We start from the raw sequence: 22,727 nt of genomic DNA, 5'->3' as shown, positions 1-22,727 counted from the left end.
ACTACTGGGCAGAATCCCAATAGCAACAGTAACGCACCAGCAATCTTTAAAAATGGGCTGAGCCCATTTAACCTATTTGCTCCTCCATTTTATTTTTGTGCATCTAATTTATGTTGTATGACTAACACTTTAGCTTGTTAATGCCTTAGCGGAATTAGTAAGGGTTTTAGTTTAGTAATGGGTAGTTAATTTCACAAAATTACATTCACTTTTATTTATGTTCAAATAGCAGGCCTACGCATTCTTGGGTTAAAAGAATCATTTTTCATTCTTACCATCTTAGGATTTTCAAAACATCACAAATTATACACTAATGTTAGCTTATTTTGAGAAATAAAAAGACAAGCTAGTTCTGTGGATAACTGCTTCACTTTAGCTCTTTTTCAACGCTTGAAACATATATTTGCTAAAACAATCTTTACATAGTCTATATTGAACTAATAGTCTTTTGTAAGTCTTACTTTTGAATAGCACTTAAAATCCTCCTTTATACAAATAATTATTTTTTACAAGTCTTACTTTATATAGCATTCTATTTCTATCTATAACTTTAAGCAATACTTACAAGATATTTTCTTAAACATTTAAATATTACATCTACATTTTAGCCTTAATTAATTAACGTAAGTCCGGTCGGTTAACCATTGTTAATGGGTCTTAAAGGATGCCTAATACCTTCCCTTTAGACTAATTGAACCCTTACCTAGAATCTTAAGTTTCCCAGATCTTAAAACAGAGCTAACTTTAAAAAATAACTTTAATAAACTTTAGGTGTCCTAATTCACCATAAATAATTAGGTGGCGACTCCTTAAAACAAACAAAAAATAGGAATCACGAATATGTTATACTTCTAATTTAATCCGGTTAAAATGGGGTATGACATATGTGGTTAAACCAAAATGAAGAACCTAGGGTGTTTGGCAAGGGCGGAGCCATTTCTTTAGTTACGGGCGCGTATAACTCAATAACTTTGGCTCAAATACTATATTTGTATTAAAAAAAATTATTTGATATGTATAAATGCTATAGCAAGAATCCAATAAATAAAACAAATTGTGACCCAGAACCCATACTTTATAATCCTGGCTCCGCATCATGTTTGGTACGGTGAAAAGTTTTTCCAATTTTCTCATGTTTGTTTGGTTAACAAGTTACTTAAAAATCAGGAAAATGACTTCTGTGGTGGGAGTTGGAAAAGCAAGTTTCATAAGTGTCATTCCAAGCTCATTGTCTCCTCCTAATCCAATGCCCCAAGCCCCCAATCCCCACCCCTCGCCATCCCCGACCCCCACCTTGCTCCCCTCATCTCATTCGCGCATCATAATATTTTCTTAGATTACAACGTTCTTGGACAAAAAATTTCTATTATTTACCAAACATTAAAACATAATTACAAGAAATTTATTGCGGTAATATCTTTATATTACCATATATTAGTTAGTTTCCTTGTTTCACTAATTACCATATATTAGTTAGTTTCCTTGTTTCACTAGGGTTCAAGATTGTATCCTATATATATTCTCTCTTGGTGAATGAATGGAACAAGTCAAGATTGTGTAGTTTCTACATGGTATCAGGCCACACGTTTTTTTTTCTCTTCATCGTAAATTTCCATGGCCGGTGACGCCGTACCTCCTCCACCACCACCCAAAATTGAGTCTAATTCTCCCTATTTTCTCCGTCCTCGATGTTACATCTCGTATTTTTGAACGTCGGGTTAATTGTAAGTTGAGGTGGGGCCCACACGTCAAGATTTTTTTTGGGACATGTGACAAATTATATAAATCACATATGTGAAGTTAAACACAACTCAAGAAGGACCCTTGGGCCAAATCAAAGTGGAAGTCCTCCAAACGAATATTTTTAAGAAAACGTTTTCGGGTGACCTAACTTTGGGGGGAAAAAATTGTATTATAAGTTTGGAATTTGGAAAAATACCAAGAAATAGAAGTTGTAGATAATTGAATTAGCTTTCCATCCATAGGTCGTGAGTTCCCAGGTGACGTCGGTACAAGGAGATATGGACGTTTTAAGGCCGAAAGGTCAGTGGGCTAGGCCCAACTCGGGACCAACCGAGTTGGCCCAAAAAAATGAAAAGAAAAATTTGGGCCCAAGGTGAGAGGGTGGCCGGCCATACCTGGTCCAAGCCCACCAAATTAATTAATTTCCATGTGGCAAATTAATTATAAAGGGATCATTATCCCTTAGATGATTCAAGAAACTTAGAAGGAGAAAGAACAAACAAAACAAGAGCAAAAAAAAGGGCCATTTCGGGTTTGGCCATAGAAAATTCACCCCTCCAAATCTTCCTCCAAAAATTATTTTCTTGTGGTATTCCTACTAATTTAAGGGTCCTTTACAACTTGGTGTAATTGTTTTGGAAGAAGGAGCACTTATTTCTTCAAGTTGACAACTTGTTCAAGTGAAGGAGTTGTAGAAAAAGGTAAGAATCAATTCCTTTTTCTTATGTTATGAAGGTTTGTTTATGTTGTGGTATGTGGAAATGAGTAGAAATTATGGAAATAAGGAAGTTTGCAAAGTGGGTATGTATATATATATATGTAGCCATGAGTGTATATATGTTGTATACATATATGAGTTGAATTTTATGTTGTATTCTAGTTGTGGTTATGGTGAAAATTATATTGGGAATGAAAGTTGAATGAATTTTGGTTGAAGTTGGAATGTAGAAGATTATGTCACTTTAGAATGATTTTGTGATATTATGGAAATGAAGTTGTTAAGATGTGAATTATGATTATGGTTGATGAAATTGGAAGATGGAAATATGTTATGAATATGTAGGTTGAAGATTTGAAGTTTTGGGTGAATTATGTTTTGGTGAAAAGTTTGTATATTTTGTATATCTTGTGAATATTTCGTAGAAATGATATGAAATATTTCCAAATTATATTGTGATGATCTAGATTAATGATGAATGTGAAACCATTGAGATTAGTTTGGAAATTGAAGTTGAAATGAAGGTTATGACATTATGTTGGAAAGATAGCTAGTTAAGTTATATTGTGTTTATAGTGATTGTTGTTGTTGTTGATGTTGTTGTTGGGTTGTTGTTGATTGTTTTGGCCGAGTTAAATTCTCGGGGATGCTATATGTATAGGGGAGATGCTGCCCAAATTTCTGTAGGCAATTATGAATAAAGATTGAATACTTAAAGATTGGAAATTGAGAATTGGTAAATGTGACCAATTGCAGATTTTGGGCGAAACGGGAATTGAATTTGGAAAGGCGTAAAGAGCATATAAGGTATGTAAGGCTATCCCGATTCTTCTTTTGGCATGTCCTAGGTGTACTAGGATCGGATTTGAGCCTCGGAAAGTATTCTGCTCATCGGAATCTGCATTTGAAAATACCCATTTTTCATTCAATTGAATTGAACCCTATAAGTATGCTTTATTGAAAGAATTGTGCAAACTTCCGCAAATTGTCTAGAAAATTATGGAATGTCCCTAGAACCTCCGTAGGTGACTTTATAAGCTTAAAATACGTAATTTGAGCCCACCGCTTCGTTTGTCCCGAGGTGGGCCCACTATTTCCGATTTTACCCTTTTGTGTTTATGACTTGTCTTCGAGCATTTTTTTTAAGAAATATTCTAACTACTCTTTTAACTACTAAATAAAAATTGTTTTAATATTTCATTAAGCCTTATGAATTGTTTTGAAACTTGGGAACGATCTCAGAAAGATTATGCTTCCGTAACCCATTTTGACATTCAAATTTCACTTACTATGACTCCGTTCGATTTCATTGATTTGATCTGTCATTCGATATGCTTCATTGAGTCTCTGGAAATATATATGGTATTTTTATTGCATTTAGTTTCTCACTACTCCATTCGTGGATGCCTCAATGTTTCCCACACTGAGCCCGGGCCAGGATATGTTGTCAAGCGTATTCCTCTGCATTGTTCGCCGTGCCTCGATGTGAGGGGGCAGGTATACATGTACATGGGTTGTGGAGTATGCTGTGCCATGTACACATATTCTGATATGATATGATATGATCTGTTATGGCCATCTGATATGATATGCTACGTTACGGGGTTATACCCCTATTCTGATCCTTCTGTATTGTGGCACTAGCGTCGGGAGGGTGGCCACGTTTTGTCTGCCGAGTCCCTTGGAAGGGGCCGGATATGATATGGCATATGTTTCTGTATACACTCTGTATGTTTTGAAAATATGCATTTGATACTTTGGATTTTACACTCACTTTTCTGTACGTTCTGTACCGGTTACGATTTTGATTCTGTGATTCAGGCTTTACATATTCAGTACTGACCCCCTTTCTTCGGGGGCTGCGTTTTCATGCCGCGCAGGTACAGACGACAGGTTTGCTGATCCGCCCGCTTAGGACTTTATTCTGCTATTTTGGAGCGCTCCTTTATCCGGAGCCTATATTTTGGTACAATCTTCTGCTATTGTATATATGTACGCTATTCAGGGGTACGACGGGGCCCTGTCCCATCTTATGATTCTGTTATGTTCTGTAGAGGTCTGTAGACATACTTGTGTGGGTTCTGTATATGTTTTGGGTTGTTATGATCGGTGATGGCCTTATCGGCCTCTACGTGCAAAATCTGTTCATCTGTGATATTTAGTAGCGCCAACTAACCTTTATATTAATATATTTTGATAATATGTTGGTTTGGGTTATTGGGTACGTTTGGGTGTCCAGCACGGACACTAGTCGCGGCCTACGGGGTTGGGTCGTGACACTCAAGACCGACCCAGGGACTATATCACGCCTACTCGTTTCAAGGGCGCATCAAATAACGCTGCCGTCGGGTAGCACTTTACTTCCGATCAATGAAAGGCTATTACGGGATTTTTTGGTAATGCTACAATTCCCGAAAATCGCTTGAATGGTAAGTTTGATGTTTTTTCTTGGATTATTGACACTGGTGCTACTCATCATGTTACCGGTGAGAAATCTTGGTTGTTTGATGTCCATACTGTTGATTGTCTTATTGGTTTGCCTAATGGTGAAAAGGTGCTTGCTTCTTTGGAAGGTTTTGTTCGACTGTCAGATAAAATCACCTTACATCATGTCCTTTATGTGCCTTATTTACGTTGCAACTTACTCTCCGTCCCCCAACTTACTGATAATTTACATACTATTGTCTCTTTTAATTCTTATATGTGTGCTATTCATGACCCACTGAAGGAGCTGATTGGAACGGGAGTTAGGAGGGACGGACTATACTATTTTAGCAAACAGGACGTGGTTCAACATGTGTCTACTGTCGTGGCAACGTCCGCATTGGAATTGTGGCATCGACGATTGGGGCATCCTTCCGAGAGAGTAGTTAAGTTGCTTCCTCATGTCAATAGTGCTAAGAGTAGTTTAGCAAAGGATTGTGAAGTGTGTTTACGTGCTAAGCATCCTAGAGACAAATTTCCTTTAAGTGATAATAATGCATCTAGAATATTTGAGAAAATACATTGTGATTTGTGGGGCCCATATCGCCATGTTTCGTCGTGTGGAGCTCGTTATTTTTTAACAATTGTTGATGATTTTTCCCGAGCTGTTTGGATTTACTTGTTGGTTGATAAAACAGAAGTGTTTCCGATGTTTATGGCTTTTGTTGCTATGGTTGATCGACAATTTAATCAAACAATTAAAGTTGTACAAAGTGATAATGGTACAAAATTTAATTGTTTGATCGATTTTTTTTCCGCCACTGATATTTTGTTTCAAACCTCTTGTGTGGGTACTCCGTAACAGAATGGGAGGGTAGAGAGGAAGCATAAACATGTGTTGAATGTTGCGAGGGCTCTCAGATTTCAGGCCAATTTGTCTATTTTTTTCTGGGGTGAATGTGTTCTTGCTGCATCTCATCTCATAAATCGTACCCCCACACCCAAATTGGAAAATAAAACACCTTTTGAAATTTTATTCAATAAACCTCCTTCTTTTGATGCTATTCGTACTTTTGGGTGTTTGTGCTTTGCTCATAATAAAAAAACTCAGGGTGACAAATTTGCTAGTCGGAGCAAAAAGTGTTTGTTTGTGGGATATCCATTTGGTAAGAAGGGGTGGCGGTTGTTTGATCTTGATACGAAGGAATTTTTTGTCTCTCGTGATGTAAAGTTTGTGGAGGATGTGTTTCCTTTTGCTTGTCCGGAAGATGTTAATATTTCGTCTAGTTTTTTTGATGAGGGTGCTGAAATTGATCGTGATTTTATGGTGTACGGGGATGAATTAGGGGGTGAAGTTGATAGTTCGGAGGCTGCCGGGCAGCAGCCGCAAACCACTGCCCAACCAGCGCCTGCTGGCAGCCAGGCCGAGTTACAGCCAGCGGCCACTGTCCAGCACGCTGGGAACCCAGCGCCAGCTGGCAGCGAGGCTGAGCGGCTGCCAACAGCCACTGCACAGCCCGCTGGGAACCCAGCGCCCGCTGACAGCGAGGGGGGGGGGGCAGCAACATCATACCCCAGTCACGAATGTGGAAGGTGGCTTGGGGCGTGGTTTTCGGGAGAAATTTCCCTCTGTTGTGCTTCGTGATTATGTGACACACTCAGTTTTTGCTAATAGTCCGTCCCCTACAACTCCTGTTAACAATCAATCCTCAGGTACTCCCTATCCTTTGGCACACTACATTAATTGTGACAATTTTTCTGTAAATTATCGTAAGTTTCTTGCAGCTATTATTTTGGGTAAGGATCCTAAGACCTTTAAAGAAGCCATGAAACACGAAGGTTGGAGACATTCAATGAAAGAAGAGATACGTGTATTGGAAGACAATGGTACATGGACTTTGGAACATCTTCCTCCGGGTAAGAAAGCACTTGGTAATCAGTGGGTGTACAAGACCAAGTTTTTGTCAAATGGAGATGTGGAACGGCTCAAATCGCGCTTGGTTGTGTTGGGAAATCATCAACAAGCGGGGATTGACTACAATGAAACTTTTGCTCCGGTCGCCAAGATGACTACTGTTCGAGCCTTCCTAGCCATTGCAGCATCCAAAAATTGGGAACTTCACCAAATGGATGTTCATAATGCCTTTTTACATGGTGACCTTGATGAGGAGGTGTATATAAAGCTTCCCTCCCGGGTTTGAAAGTCCAGATCCTACGTTGGTGTGTCGTTTGCGCAAATCGCTGTATGGGTTGAAACAGGCCCCTAGATGTTAGTTTGCAAAATTGGTGACTGCTTTGAAAGGGTACGGTTTCCTTCAATCTTATTCTGATTATTCTCTTTTTCATTTACTAGAGGGAATATTCAGATTAATATCTTGGTTTATGTTGATGATCTTATTATTTCTGAGAATGATTCCGCTGCACTTGCAACTTTCAAAGCCTATTTGAGTGATTGTTTCAAAATGAAAGACCTTGGGTCTCTCAAATATTTTTTGGGTATTGAAGTAGCTTGTAGTTCATCAGGGTTGTTTTTGTGGCAACGCAAGTATACTCTTGATATTATCTCTGAAGCAGGATTGTTAGGTGAAAAGCCAAGTGGGTTCCCTATTGAGCAAAATCATAAACTTGGCCTTTCAAATGGAGATTTGTTGTCGGATCCGGAGGTCTACCGTAGATTAGTTAGGCGTTTGATTTATTTGGGGGTCACTCGACCGGACTTGGCATATTCTGTTCATATTTTGTCTCAATTCATGCAAGAACCCCGGATTGAACATTGGGAAGCGGCCTTACGAGTGGTCCGTTATTTGAAAGGCACACCAGGACAGGGTATTTTGTTACGTGCCGACAGTGAGTTAACTTTGCAGGGATGGTGTGATTCTGATTGGGCGGCTTGTCCGCTTACTCGTCGTTCGTTGACAGGTTGGCTAGTATTTCTAGGTCAATCTCCTATCTCTTGGAAGACAAAGAAGCAACACACAGTTTCTAGATCTTCTTCAGAGGCTGAATATAGGTCCATGGCTGCGGTCACTTGTGAGTTGAAGTGGCTGAGAGGTCTGTTGTTGAGTTTAGGTATACAACATCCCAAGGCGATCAAATTGTTTTGTGATAGTCAGTCCGCTTTGCACATCGCAAAAAATACGGTTTTCCATGAACGAACAAAGCACATTGAGGTAGATTGTCACTTTGTTCGTGATGCAATTAATGAAGGTTTGATTTCTCCGTCACACGTTTCAACATCTTCACAATTGGCAGACATTTTTACCAAAGCTCTCGGCAAAACTCAGTTTGACTTCTTGCTTTCCAAGTTGGGCATTTTTGATTCCCATGCTCCAACTTGAGGGGGGGGGGGGGGGGGGGGTATTGCGGTAATATCTTTATATTTACATATATTAGTTAGTTTCCTTATTTCACTAATTACCATATATTAGTTAGTTTCCTTGTTTCACTAGGATCTTAGTTTCCTTGTTTCACTAGGGTTCAAGATTGTATCCTATATATATTCTCTCTTGGTGAATGAATGGAACAAGTCAAGATTGTGTAGTTTCTACAAAATTACTATTTTTTTTTTTATGTTTTATGAAAAAACAATTTGCTTCGTCTCACATCAGTTCACCTAGTGGATGTGAGACAAGCTGTTGCAACAAACCCCAGCATCTTTATTTAAAGGAATGAGCAGTAGTGATGTACTTGAAAAATAATGGTCACCATGAAATGGGGCTCTACTTATAATTGTTAGTGGGATTTCATGGGTCCTCCACAATTTTGTTCGATGGCTATCATTAAAAGGGAATGAAAATGGTGTGAATAACATCACCAATATCTTATTATTACCACTAAGTTGGACGAATATTTGCCCCATTAGTGTTATAACTACTAAAAATGCACATTAGGACAAAGAAGAAAAAAAGAATAATAGCACTATAGCTAATGACTTAATAATTTTAAGTTGCTCCATGTAATGGAGTTTGTGTTTTCTCACGTTTCAAAATTTTCCTAATAGCCATACGATATTCACGATTTAGTAGTGTGATTAAAATAAATTCGTGGGGTGTAGAGTTCATTAAAGGGAGAAGCACTCCCTACCAAGTAGAAGCGATATAGGGACTATGAGTTCATATAAATTTATAATTTTTAACACAGAGTATAAATATATATATACGAAAATCTATTAAATCTCATTAAATATTAAATTAACACGATGATAAGTTTAATATTGAGAATCTTAAAAATTAAACCTATTAAATTGAAATCATGAATCCCCTCTACTGCCAAGACTCAAGGTTGAGACCTGGCCGTCAGTTTTCATGTTTCTCCTTTGATTTGATTAGTAGTACTATTTTATATTGCACATTCCTCACATTTCCCCCCCATTTGGTATTCCGTACCTAATTAGGGTGTTTTTGGTGGTTTACCCACTATAACCGCCCTCATCACTTCAGCTTTGAAATGTGCCCCTACGGTTATAAAATTGGTCCAAATATACATTTATTTAGGCAAAAGCTTTCAAACACGTGGTCTCTTTGTACAAGAAAAAAGGCTCAAATTTGCCACTAAAATTTTGCAAAATTCGCGTATTTCATTTTTCTCAACATACCATTCAATCGCTGTAAATGGATCACCAGTATAACAATTGATTTTCTCCACACTAAAAGATACTAGTTGAAAACCACCGTTACTGCACCACCAATTCACCTCGATGTCACTCACATGTTGAACACACAAAATTTTCATGCAAAATCACCTCATTCAAACGGTCACTTTCACACTTTCGTCTTTACTATTTTTTTTTTGTGACACCATTGTTGTAAGACCAATGGTCCTCAACTATTATAACCCACTCTTGACTGCTTGAATTTTGTTGCAAATGATTTAAAGGTAAATATTATATATAGTGGCGGAGCCAAGATTTATATTAAAGAGTGTCAAAAAAATATAGATATGTCACGACCCAAGTTCGAACACAGGATCTTAAGAAATTTTTGCAATTCCTTAACCACTGAACTAAACCTTCAACTTGTGTCAAGGGGTGTCAACACTGGTATATATACTTATAAACCAAAATTTCACCTATCTATACAATATAATTTTCCGGCGAAGAGGTGTCGCTTGACACCCCTCGAGCAAGGGTAGCTCCGCCCCTGATTATATACCTAGACTTATTTTAGCAAAGGATATTGATGTGGAGTTGCATCGCTATTGATGGTCTGAAAAAGATTGGTGATGGAGTTGTGTTGATTGAGTTTCCAACAAACGTGATAATTTAACTAGGTGGTGCTATTATTCATTGTTTGAGTTTTATTTGGGATGATTTAAAGTTTAAGAGTCATTAATTTGAGCTTCGGGAACAGACACATTATAGTTGGAGGTTTTGAGTGCTAAAAAAGATAATATTGTTGTTGCTCGAATAATTAGCCCTTTATTCAAAATTCATGCGTAAATTTGAATAATTTCGCAAAGTTCAAAAGTAGATTTGAGCCTTTTCTCTCGTAAGAAAATGTCACGTGTTGAAAAGCTTTCGGCATTAGTGAATAATGATATATTTGAACCAATTTTGTAAAGTAAAAGCATATTTTAGTCCAACTATTGAGGGAGCCAGTTCCGATACTGTACTAAACTTAACTGAATGCAATGAGTGTACTCACAAAATCACAAGACTCTTAATAATAGAAGATAATTGAGAAACGTTTTACTCCACTATTTTTAATTCACTACAAAATTCAAATGCTCGTAATTCTTGATATACATACATGAATAATATATACACTAGGCGAAGCTAGAATATAGTTTATGGGTTCGATTGAATTCAATAACTAGGTCCAAATTCTACATTTATCTCAATAAATCATGAAATATGTATAAATTATTAATTTAGAATTCAATAACAATCAGAAACAGTCTGACGCACATAACTGGCCACGTTAGCAGCATCCTAGAAAGGGACGCAGCCCCAAATGGTGTGATGTAAAAGGAGGGATACAACTCAAAAACTTTTTCGGGGTCACCCATCCTAGCACTCTTCTCGCTCAAGCACACTTAACTTCAGGGTTTTGATGAACCCAATACGTTAGTGTCGATATGACCGCATCCTTAATTTAAAACCTAGTAATTTAAAAAAAAGAAGAAGCTAGAATCGCGAACTCGTAAGCATAGTATTACCCCACTAGTTCCTAAGGTAAAAATGCATTTACATGATAATCTGTAGGAACCGATCGGCTGCCCGACGACTCACCTCCGACGGCCCCACACTTATGACACCTGGCAACCACTGGTATCTGCCGGCAAGAGGGACAAGACGAATGCGATCCTAACCACGTATCAATGCATGCCACGTGGAATCCATGGCCGCACAACGGCAACACTCGTATTTCATCTCCGTTAACAAATTCCGTTAAGCAAATTGCACATTCAGAGAATTTCGCAGATTGTTCGAGTGTGTAGCTGAACTTTGGGAGTGATTTAAGGACCTTCTTCTTCAAACCTGTTGGAAAAATAATTCAAAGTTGTAAGATATCAAAATTGGTTAGGATTTGATGTATTAATTAATATATTGTTAGGTTTTCTAATTAAGTTTATATAGGAATATGTTTTATTGTTTTGACTTGGTAGGCGTTTCACCATAGAAATCAAATGTTTTTGGCTTGATTTGGAATTTTTAAAGTTAGGAGTTTTTGGCTTGATTTGGAATTTTTAAAGTTAGGAGTTGAAGATGAAGTTGTGTTTTTGCATAAAAATATTTGATTATTCGAATATACTGGAAGTAAAAAAATAAATATTTTAGTTTCTTTCTAAATTCCAATAGAAAAAAAATTCTGAAAAAAATGAATAATTCTCATGGTCAAACGGAGGTAGGTTTCGTACTATTCCGGTCGTCCTAATTTATGTGATATTATTCACTTTTCGAGAGTTAATTTGACAAAATTTTGAAACTAAATTGGATTATATATGTTAACTCAATATTTTAAGATTAAATTTATAAATTTGAAAACTATCTGCAAATTTTCTCATATTAATTTGGTGAAAATTACATCTTAAAATATTAGTTAAAGTTTATGCAGTTTGAATCTCGACAAGCAAAAAGTGTCACACAAAAAGAGACAGATGAAATATTATAAATAGAGCATTCTAAGATTTATGAGTTTATTCAAAACCTTTGTTGGCCGGAGGAGGAGGAGGAGGAACAGCTGAATTTCCTCCAGCAGCGATCCGTCGAATCCAAGCGCAACGAGCAACAGTAACAAGGCCAAGCACACAAATTAGCCCGCAGAGTAAGGCAGCTAAGATCACGACAAAGTCAGAGTCGGCTATGTCGATTCCCGAGGAATGATTCTCCGGCGGTGATGGTGAAATCACCGCCGGCGAATTTATGCCGCCGGGAATATGTGGAAGATCAGTAGTACTCATGTGGAAAGTGTTTGTTGAAGAATAGAATGGAGGGCGGCGTTTTTTTATCGATGCGGAAAGGTTGTTGGTTTGTTTTTTGGCTGGTATAGTTATGTGTCAGTTTTATATAGGAAGTGAGATTCTCTCACTTTCCTTTTATTATGCTCCTTCCATTTTATTTCATGCGTTTGTTACTTTGGCCCCACATATAATTTAAGAAAGTAGGCAAATAAAATGTGGAATTTTATAATCTTAAATTAAATATACTACTCCCTCTGTCTCAACTTATGTTACGTAGTTTGACTAGAAATTGTGTTTAAGAAATAAATAAAGACTTTTGAAATGTCTAAAACATGAGGGTAAAAATGTGAAGTTTTGAGTTAAAATATTTTCAAATATAGAAATGTATAATACAATTTTGTATAGACTAAAAAAAATGTATCACATAAATTAGGATAGAGGGAGTAGTAGAATGTTCTTTCGAATCTTATAATTTTAAACATATCATGTCATGTGTGATTCTAAAATTTAAAATATTATTATTAAACATTTTAAATAGATTAGAAAAATGTATAAAATACATAAAATGAAACATAAAGAACACATGTTATACCTGGTTTGTGATTCTTACATTAGAATCAAAATGGAACCAAAATAAATATAGCTTGGCTCTTTATTGGGTAAAATTTACCTGCATTCATTCAGTGTTTGGTGGAATTTTCACCGATTGTCCCTTTTTGGGTATACTCTTAGTAAACGATTTTTATTTCTTCCGCAACCTATGAGCCTTTTAGATAACGGTCCAAAGATGTTGTGAGCAGACTGAAAATTTTAGTGGAAGGACATACATTTTTTTGCGCGGATTGCCCTTCTTTTGGGGTGGTCTTTAAATTTTGCCCCACATATTTGCGGTCTTTAAATTATGCCCCTCATGTTGCTGGTCTTTAATTTTTGCCCTTCTCATTGCAACCCTGAGGGTTCACGCAGAAATCATGAGGTTCTGGGTTCGAACCCCCGCTCAAGCATAAATTAAAAAAAAAATTGCAAGGCAAGGTTTGGGTCACGTGTATGCCGGACCCGGCATACATTTGTTAAGGAATTACCAAAGTTATGCCGGACCTGACATACTTATGCCTTGGCATGAGTATGCCGGGTCCGGCTTAACTTTGGTAATTCCTTAACAAGTTTATGCCGGTGGAGGCATACTTATGGGCAAACTTTTAGTTAAGCCTTAACTAAAAGTCTTTTCCTAGTTATGCCTTATGGGGCAGACTTTTAGTTAAGGCACAGCTACAACTATGCCCCATAAGGCATAACTAAAAGTATGCCCCATAAGGCGGAATTTTTCCTTAAGGCATAACTAAAAATTTATCTTATAAGACAAAGTCTATGTCTTAAGGAAAAGTTATGTCTTATGGGGCATACTTTTAGTTACGCCTTAACTAAAAGTCTGCCCCATAAGGCATAACTAGGAAAAAACTTTTAGTTAAGGTTTAACTAAAAGTTTGCCCATAAGTATGCCGGACCCGGCATAAACTTGTGAAGGAATTACTAAAGTTATGCCAGACCCAGCATACTTATGCCAAGCCTGCCCATAAGGCATAAGTATGCCGGGTCCGGCATAACTTTGGTAATTCCTTAACAAGTGTATGCCGGTGGGGGCATAGCGAAATTTAAACTCTGCCTTGCGATTTTTTTTTTAAATTTTGACTGAGTGGGGGTTCGAACCTGGAACCCATGGGTTTTAGCCGAAGGACAAAATTTAAAGATTTCAAATATGAGGGGCAAAATTTAAAGACCACCCCAAAAGAAGGGCAATTCTGTGAATTGCCCAAGGACATATATGGCCGCTCTGCCATAAATAATCCCACCCTCTAGCCCCATTTTTTCCAAACATAAAATGTAGCAATTAAAAAAATCTCATTCATTAGCCAAAACTTAAATAAGACAATTTTCAAATAAAAACCCAAACACAAAAATGTTTGAGGCCATTTTATATATAATATGTGTCATTTGTGTATAAAATATGTATTAGTACCTATCTGTAATGTATAGAAACTGTATAAAATATGAATCACTAAGGTATGTATCATTTTTGTATATAATATATATCATTTGTGTATATAATGTGTATCAGCACAGTGCAACTGCCTTGTATAGAATAGAAAATTGTTTCATTTTTGTATATAATATGTATCATTTTTGTATAGAAAGTGTATATATAATTCCAGCATGTGTATATAAACTGTATCAGTCTTGTATAGAAAGTGTACCATACGTATACAAAATGTATTATAGAAACCGTGTCATTGTGGTATATTATGTATCACTATTGTATATGTAAAAAAAAAAATATCATATCATTATTGCATAATATGTGTATAATAAATGTATAATTAATGTATGATTAATTCCAGCATATGTATATAAACTGTATCATTCTTGTATATAAAGTGTATATATAATTCTAACATATGTATATTGCTGTAGCAGCCTGGGCTGTTGGGCCGGCCAGCCTTGGCATTATTTTGGGACGGCTGACCATTTTTTGGCATTATTTTGAGCCGAGCAGACTCTTGGGGGTATTAGGCCCAAATATTGGCCAAATGTGACATTACTTTGAGCCATTGGACACAAAGTGTCCTTTTCCCAAAATTTTATTAGACAATATTAGGGCATGATCTAAAATTTGTAAATTATTACAAAATTTAGACGACAGCCTAATGTTCTCTATAAGATTGAGAAATACATAAACAAACATTAGGCCTGAATCTAACATCATCCGGAAAGGTAATTTCGGAAGAGTTATATTCGTGTAAATTTTAAAAATAAAGACAAAATATAAAATATGACCTAAAAAGGGACTTTTGCATAAATCATTCATTATCTTTACACCAAAGTCAACTGACATTGGACAAGATTCTCACTAGCTAGTCAATTCATTCAATCTTCAGGGTAAAGAGCTATACAAACGCCAACCAATTGCAAGTCATATTACCATATGGAGCTATTTCAATTTTCAAACTTTTGGGCTGCACTATCTGCCTACTTTCCTAGTGATTGCCACGTTAATTTGAAGATATGACTTTGGTGGGAAGACTAGCCCACCAGAGAAAACTACCAATCCCTACCATGCATATTTCAACATTGAAAGCGTTGACTTTGTGTCTTGAATTCTGGTGGATTAGAATTGTGATCGACCTTGAGAACCTCGTGGTGTGTGGACCATGGAACATAGGCTTGGTCGAATCTCGTTAAATCCTTATTTTATTTCTTCTTCTCTATTTATTTGTATGTGATTGTATGGTAGTTAACCACGGATATTCCGCAACAAAAGCACTGTTTTTAAAGTAGCCCTCATAAACTTCACCTTTTTCTGAAAATTGATTTGGCATTCTTTGCCCATTACAATTTTCTCATGTGCAGGGCAAACATTATACAGTAAATAGTAGATAACAACATGAAAAAACAAATTCACTAACCACTTCCTTCCTTTCCAGCCATATTAGGTATTGATACATAGAGTAGGTGTGTTAATGCAATAAGTAATAATATTGTCATGTGAATAACATATCGAATGTAGATGGTGCTATTACATAAAACATCTTATATATAGACAATCCAAATTATGTTGATCCGACTCTTTAAAAATGTTGATATGGGTGCAGATCGGATCCTCCAAAAGTAGTGGCATTTTGAAGGATCCGGCACTAGTGTTACAATATTTTAGGAGAGTCCGAGCAATACAGATACCAAGCACTACTTCCCTTCAGGTGGCTTTACTTTCAAAATTTCAATATTCAGTTAGGAATGTAGCTCCAGGTTGCAAGTTGAAGCATGTAAGTTGAAATTTATTAAATTTCAGAAACAAAAGAGTTAATAGACAAACACCATGAATTAGAGTCAAGCAAAACAAAATGTGAATCTTGATCAACCAAGAACTCATAGAACACTTTGACATGTATATAGTTTCCTTGCACCCTCTTTGGTACCTGATCTTTTGCAAAAGGTTACTGGAATGAGTAAAGAGAATACAAGATAATCGAAGAATATGTCATCAACAAGTCTTCGTTTTTGTTCATATTATCGTATATGATCACGACGATATGCGTGAAATTATAAGAAGTATGGGTATATACATCCCGCTGCTAATATACATCTTTTTTTGTTTTTATTTTTTTCATATAGACCAAATACATACTCGAAACAATCAATGGTTCCCTGACTGAGGTTACAAGCAGCCAAAGTACAGGGGAAAGAGCAATTCTACACCTTTTTTGCGAATCCATTGAAGTTCTTCTTGATTCAACGAAACGTCATCTGAAACACCAAAAACAGTTTGTACACTTATGAGTTCCTGGCAATGCATAGTTCGCAAACGAGTTTAACTTTTATGCATTGTCAATGTTTTCTACGCTATCAAGTCCCTTAAAAGATAAACGGCATGTAATTGCATATAATAAGTGAAACTATCTAGAAGATAGGCTACCTGCTACAACAAGTTAAATTACACTGACCGTCTTTACAGGTATATAAGTTAAATTCATATCTCTTACACACAAAGATGCAATGAACCGGCCTTCGACAAATTAAAAATTAGTACAATGAAATGGTAAAAATGTTAGTAAAAGGTAACTTCCGATTGGAAGAAACATTTGTGATGATAACAGGTTTTAACATTATTTTTTTGTGCAACTTTTTTCTACAATTCACCATAGTCAGAGGAAGCATAGTGCGTTCGAGATGTCTTCTTACCTCATAATCAAAAGCTGAAATGACCTCCTCTGTTGTAACGTCCAAACATAAAATGCACCTCCATTTTCAACATCTAAAAATCTAGCAGTTTAATCAGAAGAAAATTTAAAATGTAACAGCCATGTTCTCAAAGCTTCGCTTTCGTGAACTGCCATTAAACTCTTCTGATGATTGAGGCGTTTGTTGCCTGCTCGAGTGCGAACCACCTCTATGTGTACCTGAGTTCTGTGCTTGAGAGACAAGATAGTCAAGTGCGGTAACAATATCGCTGATACTGGGGCGAAAATTTGCTTGTTCCTGAAGACACATTGCAGTTACAGCAACTGCATGGTGCAAACAGCGAGAAGAGAACTGACCATCCAACGCCGGGTCTACCATATGAACATACTTCCTCCGGTCCTTAAGGAAAGGACTAGACTGCAAACAAATAGAAGAGTTCCTCAGATAAAAGAAATCCTAGACATCGTACATAAGCAAAAAACATGTCTCATATTCAGGTGGGAAGTTGGGTTCAGAATATATGCTCTTTTGTTGGTTTCCCACCTGGTGTCCGATGCCCGCATTGGGGCCTGACTAAATCCGGATTCGCATTGGGAAGTCCCACATTTGGGGGTAAATTTGCTCCCTAACAACGGCAACTCCATGCATAGGACTCGAACCCGAGACTATTAGTTAGGGATGAAATAATACTCATCATTCCACCACAGCCCTTGGTGGTTCAGGATATATGTTGCAGTACTCCATCTTTATTTTGAATAAAAAATCAATTAGCATTGTATGATGTTTCAAGCAAGATTTGGTGAAAGCTTGGGAAGACTGGGATAAGAGATGCAATTTATCAACACTGTGGTGTTTCATTTGAAATAATGGGCAAATTGTTGCAATAATAACATGTTTGGCCAAGCTTCTGGGAAGCCGAAAGTGCTTATTTTAGAGAGTTGAGGGGTTTGCCTTGTAGGAACAAAATAAGTATTTTTACGTAGTAGCAGAAACTGTTTTTCAGAAGAAGAATAAAGTAGCTTTTCCCAAATAGCACTTTTGGAACCTTTAGCGAAGCTCAAATTGCTCCTTCTAATATTATCAAAAGTACAAAAGTACTTATTCGAAAAAGCACTTTTGACAAAAAATACTTTTCAAAGGAAGCAAATTTTAGAAGCTTAACCATCAATATATTCTTAATAGAATTGGTTCAAAGCGCCAAGTAGATTTCAGTTTAGAATTGGAATCAGGTTATGATCCAGTTAACTGAAAGAAACTCAGATAAATTGTGAGAAAACTAACAGCAAGCATATGATGCGAAGTACATAATTCTAAATCCGAATACATTTAATAAGCAATGAGGTAGAATTAAATGTTATCTGTTGGATAATAGTGGAATTGATCAGAAATGGCGAAGAATTCTGTAAACGAGACCACTGGTTAGTATTCAGACTTAGATAATATAAGTTATAACTCACCCAAACAACAAGGTTCTGTTCTCCAGGCTTCTTAGAGGTGTCATAAGCCTTTCGTCCTGTTATCAGTTCCAATAGAACAACACCCAAGCTATAAATGTCCGATTTCAAAGTCAACTTTCCAGTCATAGCATACTCGGGGGCGCAATATCCATAGGTTCCCATCACTCTTGTTGAAACATGAGTATTGTCACCTACAGGTCCCAACTTTGCAAGTCCAAAATCCGACAGCTTTGGATTGAATTCATTGTCCAATAATATATTTGAAGATTTCAAGTCACGGTAAATGACGGGTGGATTTGCTTTGTGTAGATACTCGAGTCCACGAGCTGCGCCTGCAGCAATCTTTAGTCTTGTCTTCCAACTCAGTGGCTCCATTCCTGGTTCTAAATCTTTGAACATTGACGATATCAGACAGTTAGGATACATCCCAATGAAAGAAAGACAATTAGAGTAATAGCACGAAAGCTAAAGGGCAGTCAGTAGGACATTAAACAATTACTCCCTCTGTCCCAATTCATTTGAAAAAGTTTGATTGGGCACTGTGTTTAAGAAATAAAGGAAGACGTTTGAAGTTAAATTGTTATTAAATATGGAAAGATGTCATTCTTTTTGGAAATGACTAAAAAGTCAAGAGTGTTGCATAAATTGGGACGTAGGAATTATACGTTATCCTTAACAGCGTAATGACAGAGAAACGCTAACGAGGCATGAGCTTAACTTGTCTATGCAATTACTAAAGCTAGTAAAGGCAACTCAGAAGTTAGAGAAGTCTCTTGTTTTCACTTATATTGTTCGGACTCTACAAAATATTGTCGCACTGGTGATTGATCATCTAAAAATGCACGTCGGACTTCTCTAAAACAATCATCTCTATAACAACATTTCATTATAAGGGCAAAGTTTATTTTGGAACGAATTTTTCATGTTATGCTATATTATATGTTTTCTGCAACAACATGTAGCTATAGTAGCCAAAAATATTCGGAGAAACGATGCCGTTATAGGGAGGTTTGACTGTATTTTTGCAGGATCAGACTCGCACTGGTTGATATTTTTGAAGAGTCCAAGGAATTTTAGTTTTCACATGTCATATGTTGTGAAAGCAAAAGCTATTATCTAGCTGCAATAGTACTAGAATTCTGGCGGAACTAACTAGTCGGCTGGACAAATTCGGTATAAATACCAGAATCTCACAGTAATGTCAAGAAATCTTACAAATTCTGTTGGAAGAACAACAACTCACAAAACTTGGGCAACAAATGTCAATATTCAATATACGAGCAAGAAGAGTTCTAGAGATATTACAAGTTGTAGTTGGCAGAATATAAATTACCAAAAAGATGGTTTTCCAAGCTGCCCATAGGCATGAACTCGTAAACCAAAAGCCTTTGCTCTCCATGAGTGCAGTAGCCGATCAGGTTGACAAGATTTTCATGATGCATTAAACTCAACATCAGGACCTCCACAACAAATTCTTGGTTCCCTTGAAGGCCTTCGAGATTAAGTTGTTTGATCGCGACAATCTGCTCATAAGACCAAAGCAAAAGGAAACACAACAAATCATCAACTGCCAGACACCCTAAAAGTTTTTTCTCTTTTATTAGTGAAAATGGTCCAGAATAACTCCTAATCTGCCCCCAGGTGTGGAGATCTTAGTAGCTCAGTTGGTTGACTACTTGAACTTTCACCTTGTTGGTGAGAGTTTGAATTCCCACATTGTAATCCCCAACCCCATTTCGCCTTTCCCTATCCCCCATGTAACAAAAAAAATCTTTAAAAAAAAAGGTAGTCTGCCCCCAGGCTTTGGTGTAGTCACTAAAAAAAAAAAAAAAAAGGAAATAGCGACGGATAAATTTTATACTTAACATCAGAATCCATCGTTAATCCTATTTAGTGGCAGAGTTTTAAAAAATTCAGTTCGCTACGAACTATTTAACGACGGACTAGCGACGAAGTCCGTAGCTAAATCCAATTTCTTTTTTGTAGTGAGCGGTAAGAGCATAGCGCATGATGTGTGGGTTAGGCGCATGTCACGGCTTCGAACGCTGCTATAGACATAAGCCTTGTATTTAAGCGGAGAAGGGTAGAGGGCATGCCCATTATCCAAAGAGTTTGGAACCTTGCGAGTTCCAACATTGTACATCAAAATTTCGAAAGCAGAAAACTTGCCAGGCCTGAATCTAGGCAGCCTTTATAGACGCTTCCAAAGCCGCCTTCGCCAATAAGATTAGTTTCCCTAAAATTCTGAGTTGCCATGGCTAGTTCCTTGAATGCGAAACTGCGAGCAACATTGCTGTTCTGATTGTTATATTCCCCACTTCCTTTACCTTTCGAAGAACCTTCCTTTCTCCCGTTTCCTATGCATCAATAATATCGAAAGTTCCACAAAAATGAGAAAAAAAAAAAGAGAGATTAAATTCTGCTTCTTCCAAATTCAATTGGAATCTCACGAAATTCTTAAGAATACAATTTGATGATATACTTACCACTTCCAGAATCATTAGATTCCCCTCTCAAGTGCACTGCAAAAATTCAAACATTTGCAGATTGCAACAAATACATAAGCACATTGTATAACATCTAAAACATCACAATTAAAGAATTGATAGTAATAATCACATTTTATCACATATTGGGAGGGGCGGATGCAGCTATGTAGTTGCAGGTTCAACTGTAACATAGTACTTTCGATGCAAAACATAAATTTATATGTAAAAATTCACTAAAATTGCAATAAATGGTATATCCGAACACATAATTTTAGAAATACAATGGGTTCAATGCTTAGAATTTCAAAAGTTGAACGCATTAAGTTTAATTCTGTATCCGCTTCTACATATTGGATGCTGAGCCTAAGTTGTCTCAAATCCATCAAAAATGCCATCGAGTGTGTGCCGGATTCCCTCAAGAGTTATCTAATTTTGAAGGATCCGACATAACTGCGACAACATTTTTGGAGGATACGAGCAATATAGTAACGTGGCTGTATATAAAAAATATAATAGGCAAAAGGACAAATAAAATATGTAAAGTATTAAAAGAATAAATAAACCTGCAGAACTGCTGGATCGTGGGACCATGTCTTCATCATAATCTTTAACATTCTTAGGACGAGGGCTCATGCAAGAAAAGCAACTCATTGTTTTTTCTTGGCTAGTTATTTCCCAAACAAATGCAGAATTTCAAGAAACTAGAATAGCCCCACCTCAAATTTCGGCTAGAATCATTTATTGATCACATAATTGCAATAATTACGAAAAATAAATAGCACCGTAATGAATAGGAGGAATTAAAAAATTAAATGCAAATATAAATGGTGCAGAGGAGAGAGATATGTTTTGTTAATCCCTCTCCCTTTGGAAATGTGTAGCCCTGAGTCTATGAAGAAAATTAGATGGTAAAAAATTAGAAAATAATTGAAGCTTTCACATTCATAGATCTGCAAATACAATAAAACCAAGCAAAGAATATAATTAAGGACAAATATAAAAAATGATAGGTAATTATTATTAGTATTATAATGTGACAAAATTGCCAAAATTACACAAAGTTAGGGGAATATTGAACCAAATATGGGTCCTAAATTTTTGGGTCTGATAGTTATTATTGAATGTTACAAAAAATTGACAAAATTACACAAAGTGAGGGGAACATTGAACAAAATATGGGTCCTAAATTCTTGGGTCTGATATGACCATATGAACAAATCAAGAAAACAATAATACGTAGAAAGTCCCAAAATTCCTAAGTTTAGCAAAATTGTTGCAGCTCCTCATTTAGCGGTAGCTCTAATTTCGCCCGTCATATTTACACCAAAATGCACGACATGGATTCGTACATACTCTTTAAGAACTTAATTATGATTATTTACATACATTTTTCATCTCATTAAATCACTTACTATAGTAAATTTATATGGTTTGGTGTAAATACTCACTGCGGATAAGTATTTACCCTAAATAAATAGTGTTCACTAAGTAGGCATTTGGACATAAGAAAATGTGATATTTGAAAGAGAGAAAAAATTGAGAATTTGTATTTGAAAGTTGAAGTTTTGTTTGCTCATGCATTTAACTTGAAAAAAAAAAACATTAGAAGTTTTGTTAGTGGAAAAGATTTCACTTGAAAAGCTAGTCAAAACCACTTTTTCAAACTTAAAACTCATATTCAATTATTTTTTAAAAATAATTATATAATCAAATAATCAAGTGTTGTTTTGAAAAGAAAAAAGAAAGGAAAAATGAAAAATA

At 36.4% G+C, this 22,727-nt stretch overlaps 2 protein-coding genes across 2 annotated transcripts; both read right to left on the bottom strand.

Moving 5' to 3' along the window:
• Positions 1–10,737: 10,737 nt before the first annotated feature.
• LOC132604196 (RING-H2 finger protein ATL80-like) lies at positions 10,738–12,423 on the bottom strand. The gene is made up of 2 exons (XM_060317574.1): positions 12,034–12,423; positions 10,738–11,363 (listed from the first exon to the last, which is right to left on the bottom strand). The coding sequence occupies exons 1-2, from the start codon at positions 12,284–12,286 to the stop codon at positions 11,053–11,055; spliced, it is 564 nt and encodes a 187-aa protein (XP_060173557.1). The 5' UTR covers positions 12,287–12,423; the 3' UTR covers positions 10,738–11,052.
• Positions 12,424–16,322: 3,899 nt separating this feature from the next.
• On the bottom strand, positions 16,323–21,848 carry LOC132602584 (probable serine/threonine-protein kinase PBL21). The gene is made up of 7 exons (XM_060315400.1): positions 21,530–21,848; positions 20,964–20,999; positions 20,647–20,834; positions 19,811–20,000; positions 18,478–18,866; positions 17,021–17,437; positions 16,323–16,585 (listed from the first exon to the last, which is right to left on the bottom strand). Exons 1-6 carry the CDS (start codon positions 21,615–21,617, stop codon positions 17,126–17,128), a joined length of 1,203 nt encoding a protein of 400 aa, XP_060171383.1. The 5' UTR covers positions 21,618–21,848; the 3' UTR covers positions 16,323–16,585; positions 17,021–17,125.
• Positions 21,849–22,727: the final 879 nt, after the last annotated feature.

Source organism: Lycium barbarum, chromosome 7, assembly GCF_019175385.1.
Source record: "Lycium barbarum isolate Lr01 chromosome 7, ASM1917538v2, whole genome shotgun sequence".
NCBI lineage: Eukaryota > Viridiplantae > Streptophyta > Magnoliopsida > Solanales > Solanaceae > Lycium > Lycium barbarum.
This window is presented reverse-complemented; position numbering and strand designations above follow the sequence as displayed.

What these genes read in the sequence shown, in the direction of transcription:
- LOC132604196 (XM_060317574.1), bottom strand. Translation starts at nt 12,286, where the DNA reads ATGAGTACTACTGATCTTCCACATATTCCCGGCGGCATAAATTCGCCG. An exon ending in TCCTCCTCCGGCCAACAAAG is followed by an intron (nt 11,364 to 12,033) that starts GTTTTGAATAAA and finishes TTTTTCCAACAG; the next exon opens with GTTTGAAGAAGAAGGTCCTT.
- LOC132602584 (XM_060315400.1), bottom strand. Translation starts at nt 21,617, where the DNA reads ATGAGTTGCTTTTCTTGCATGAGCCCTCGTCCTAAGAATGTTAAAGAT. An exon ending in GCTGCCTAGATTCAGGCCTG is followed by an intron (nt 20,001 to 20,646) that starts GCAAGTTTTCTG and finishes TCTTATGAGCAG; the next exon opens with ATTGTCGCGATCAAACAACT. An exon ending in CTTGGAAAACCATCTTTTTG is followed by an intron (nt 18,867 to 19,810) that starts GTAATTTATATT and finishes CAATGTTCAAAG; the next exon opens with ATTTAGAACCAGGAATGGAG.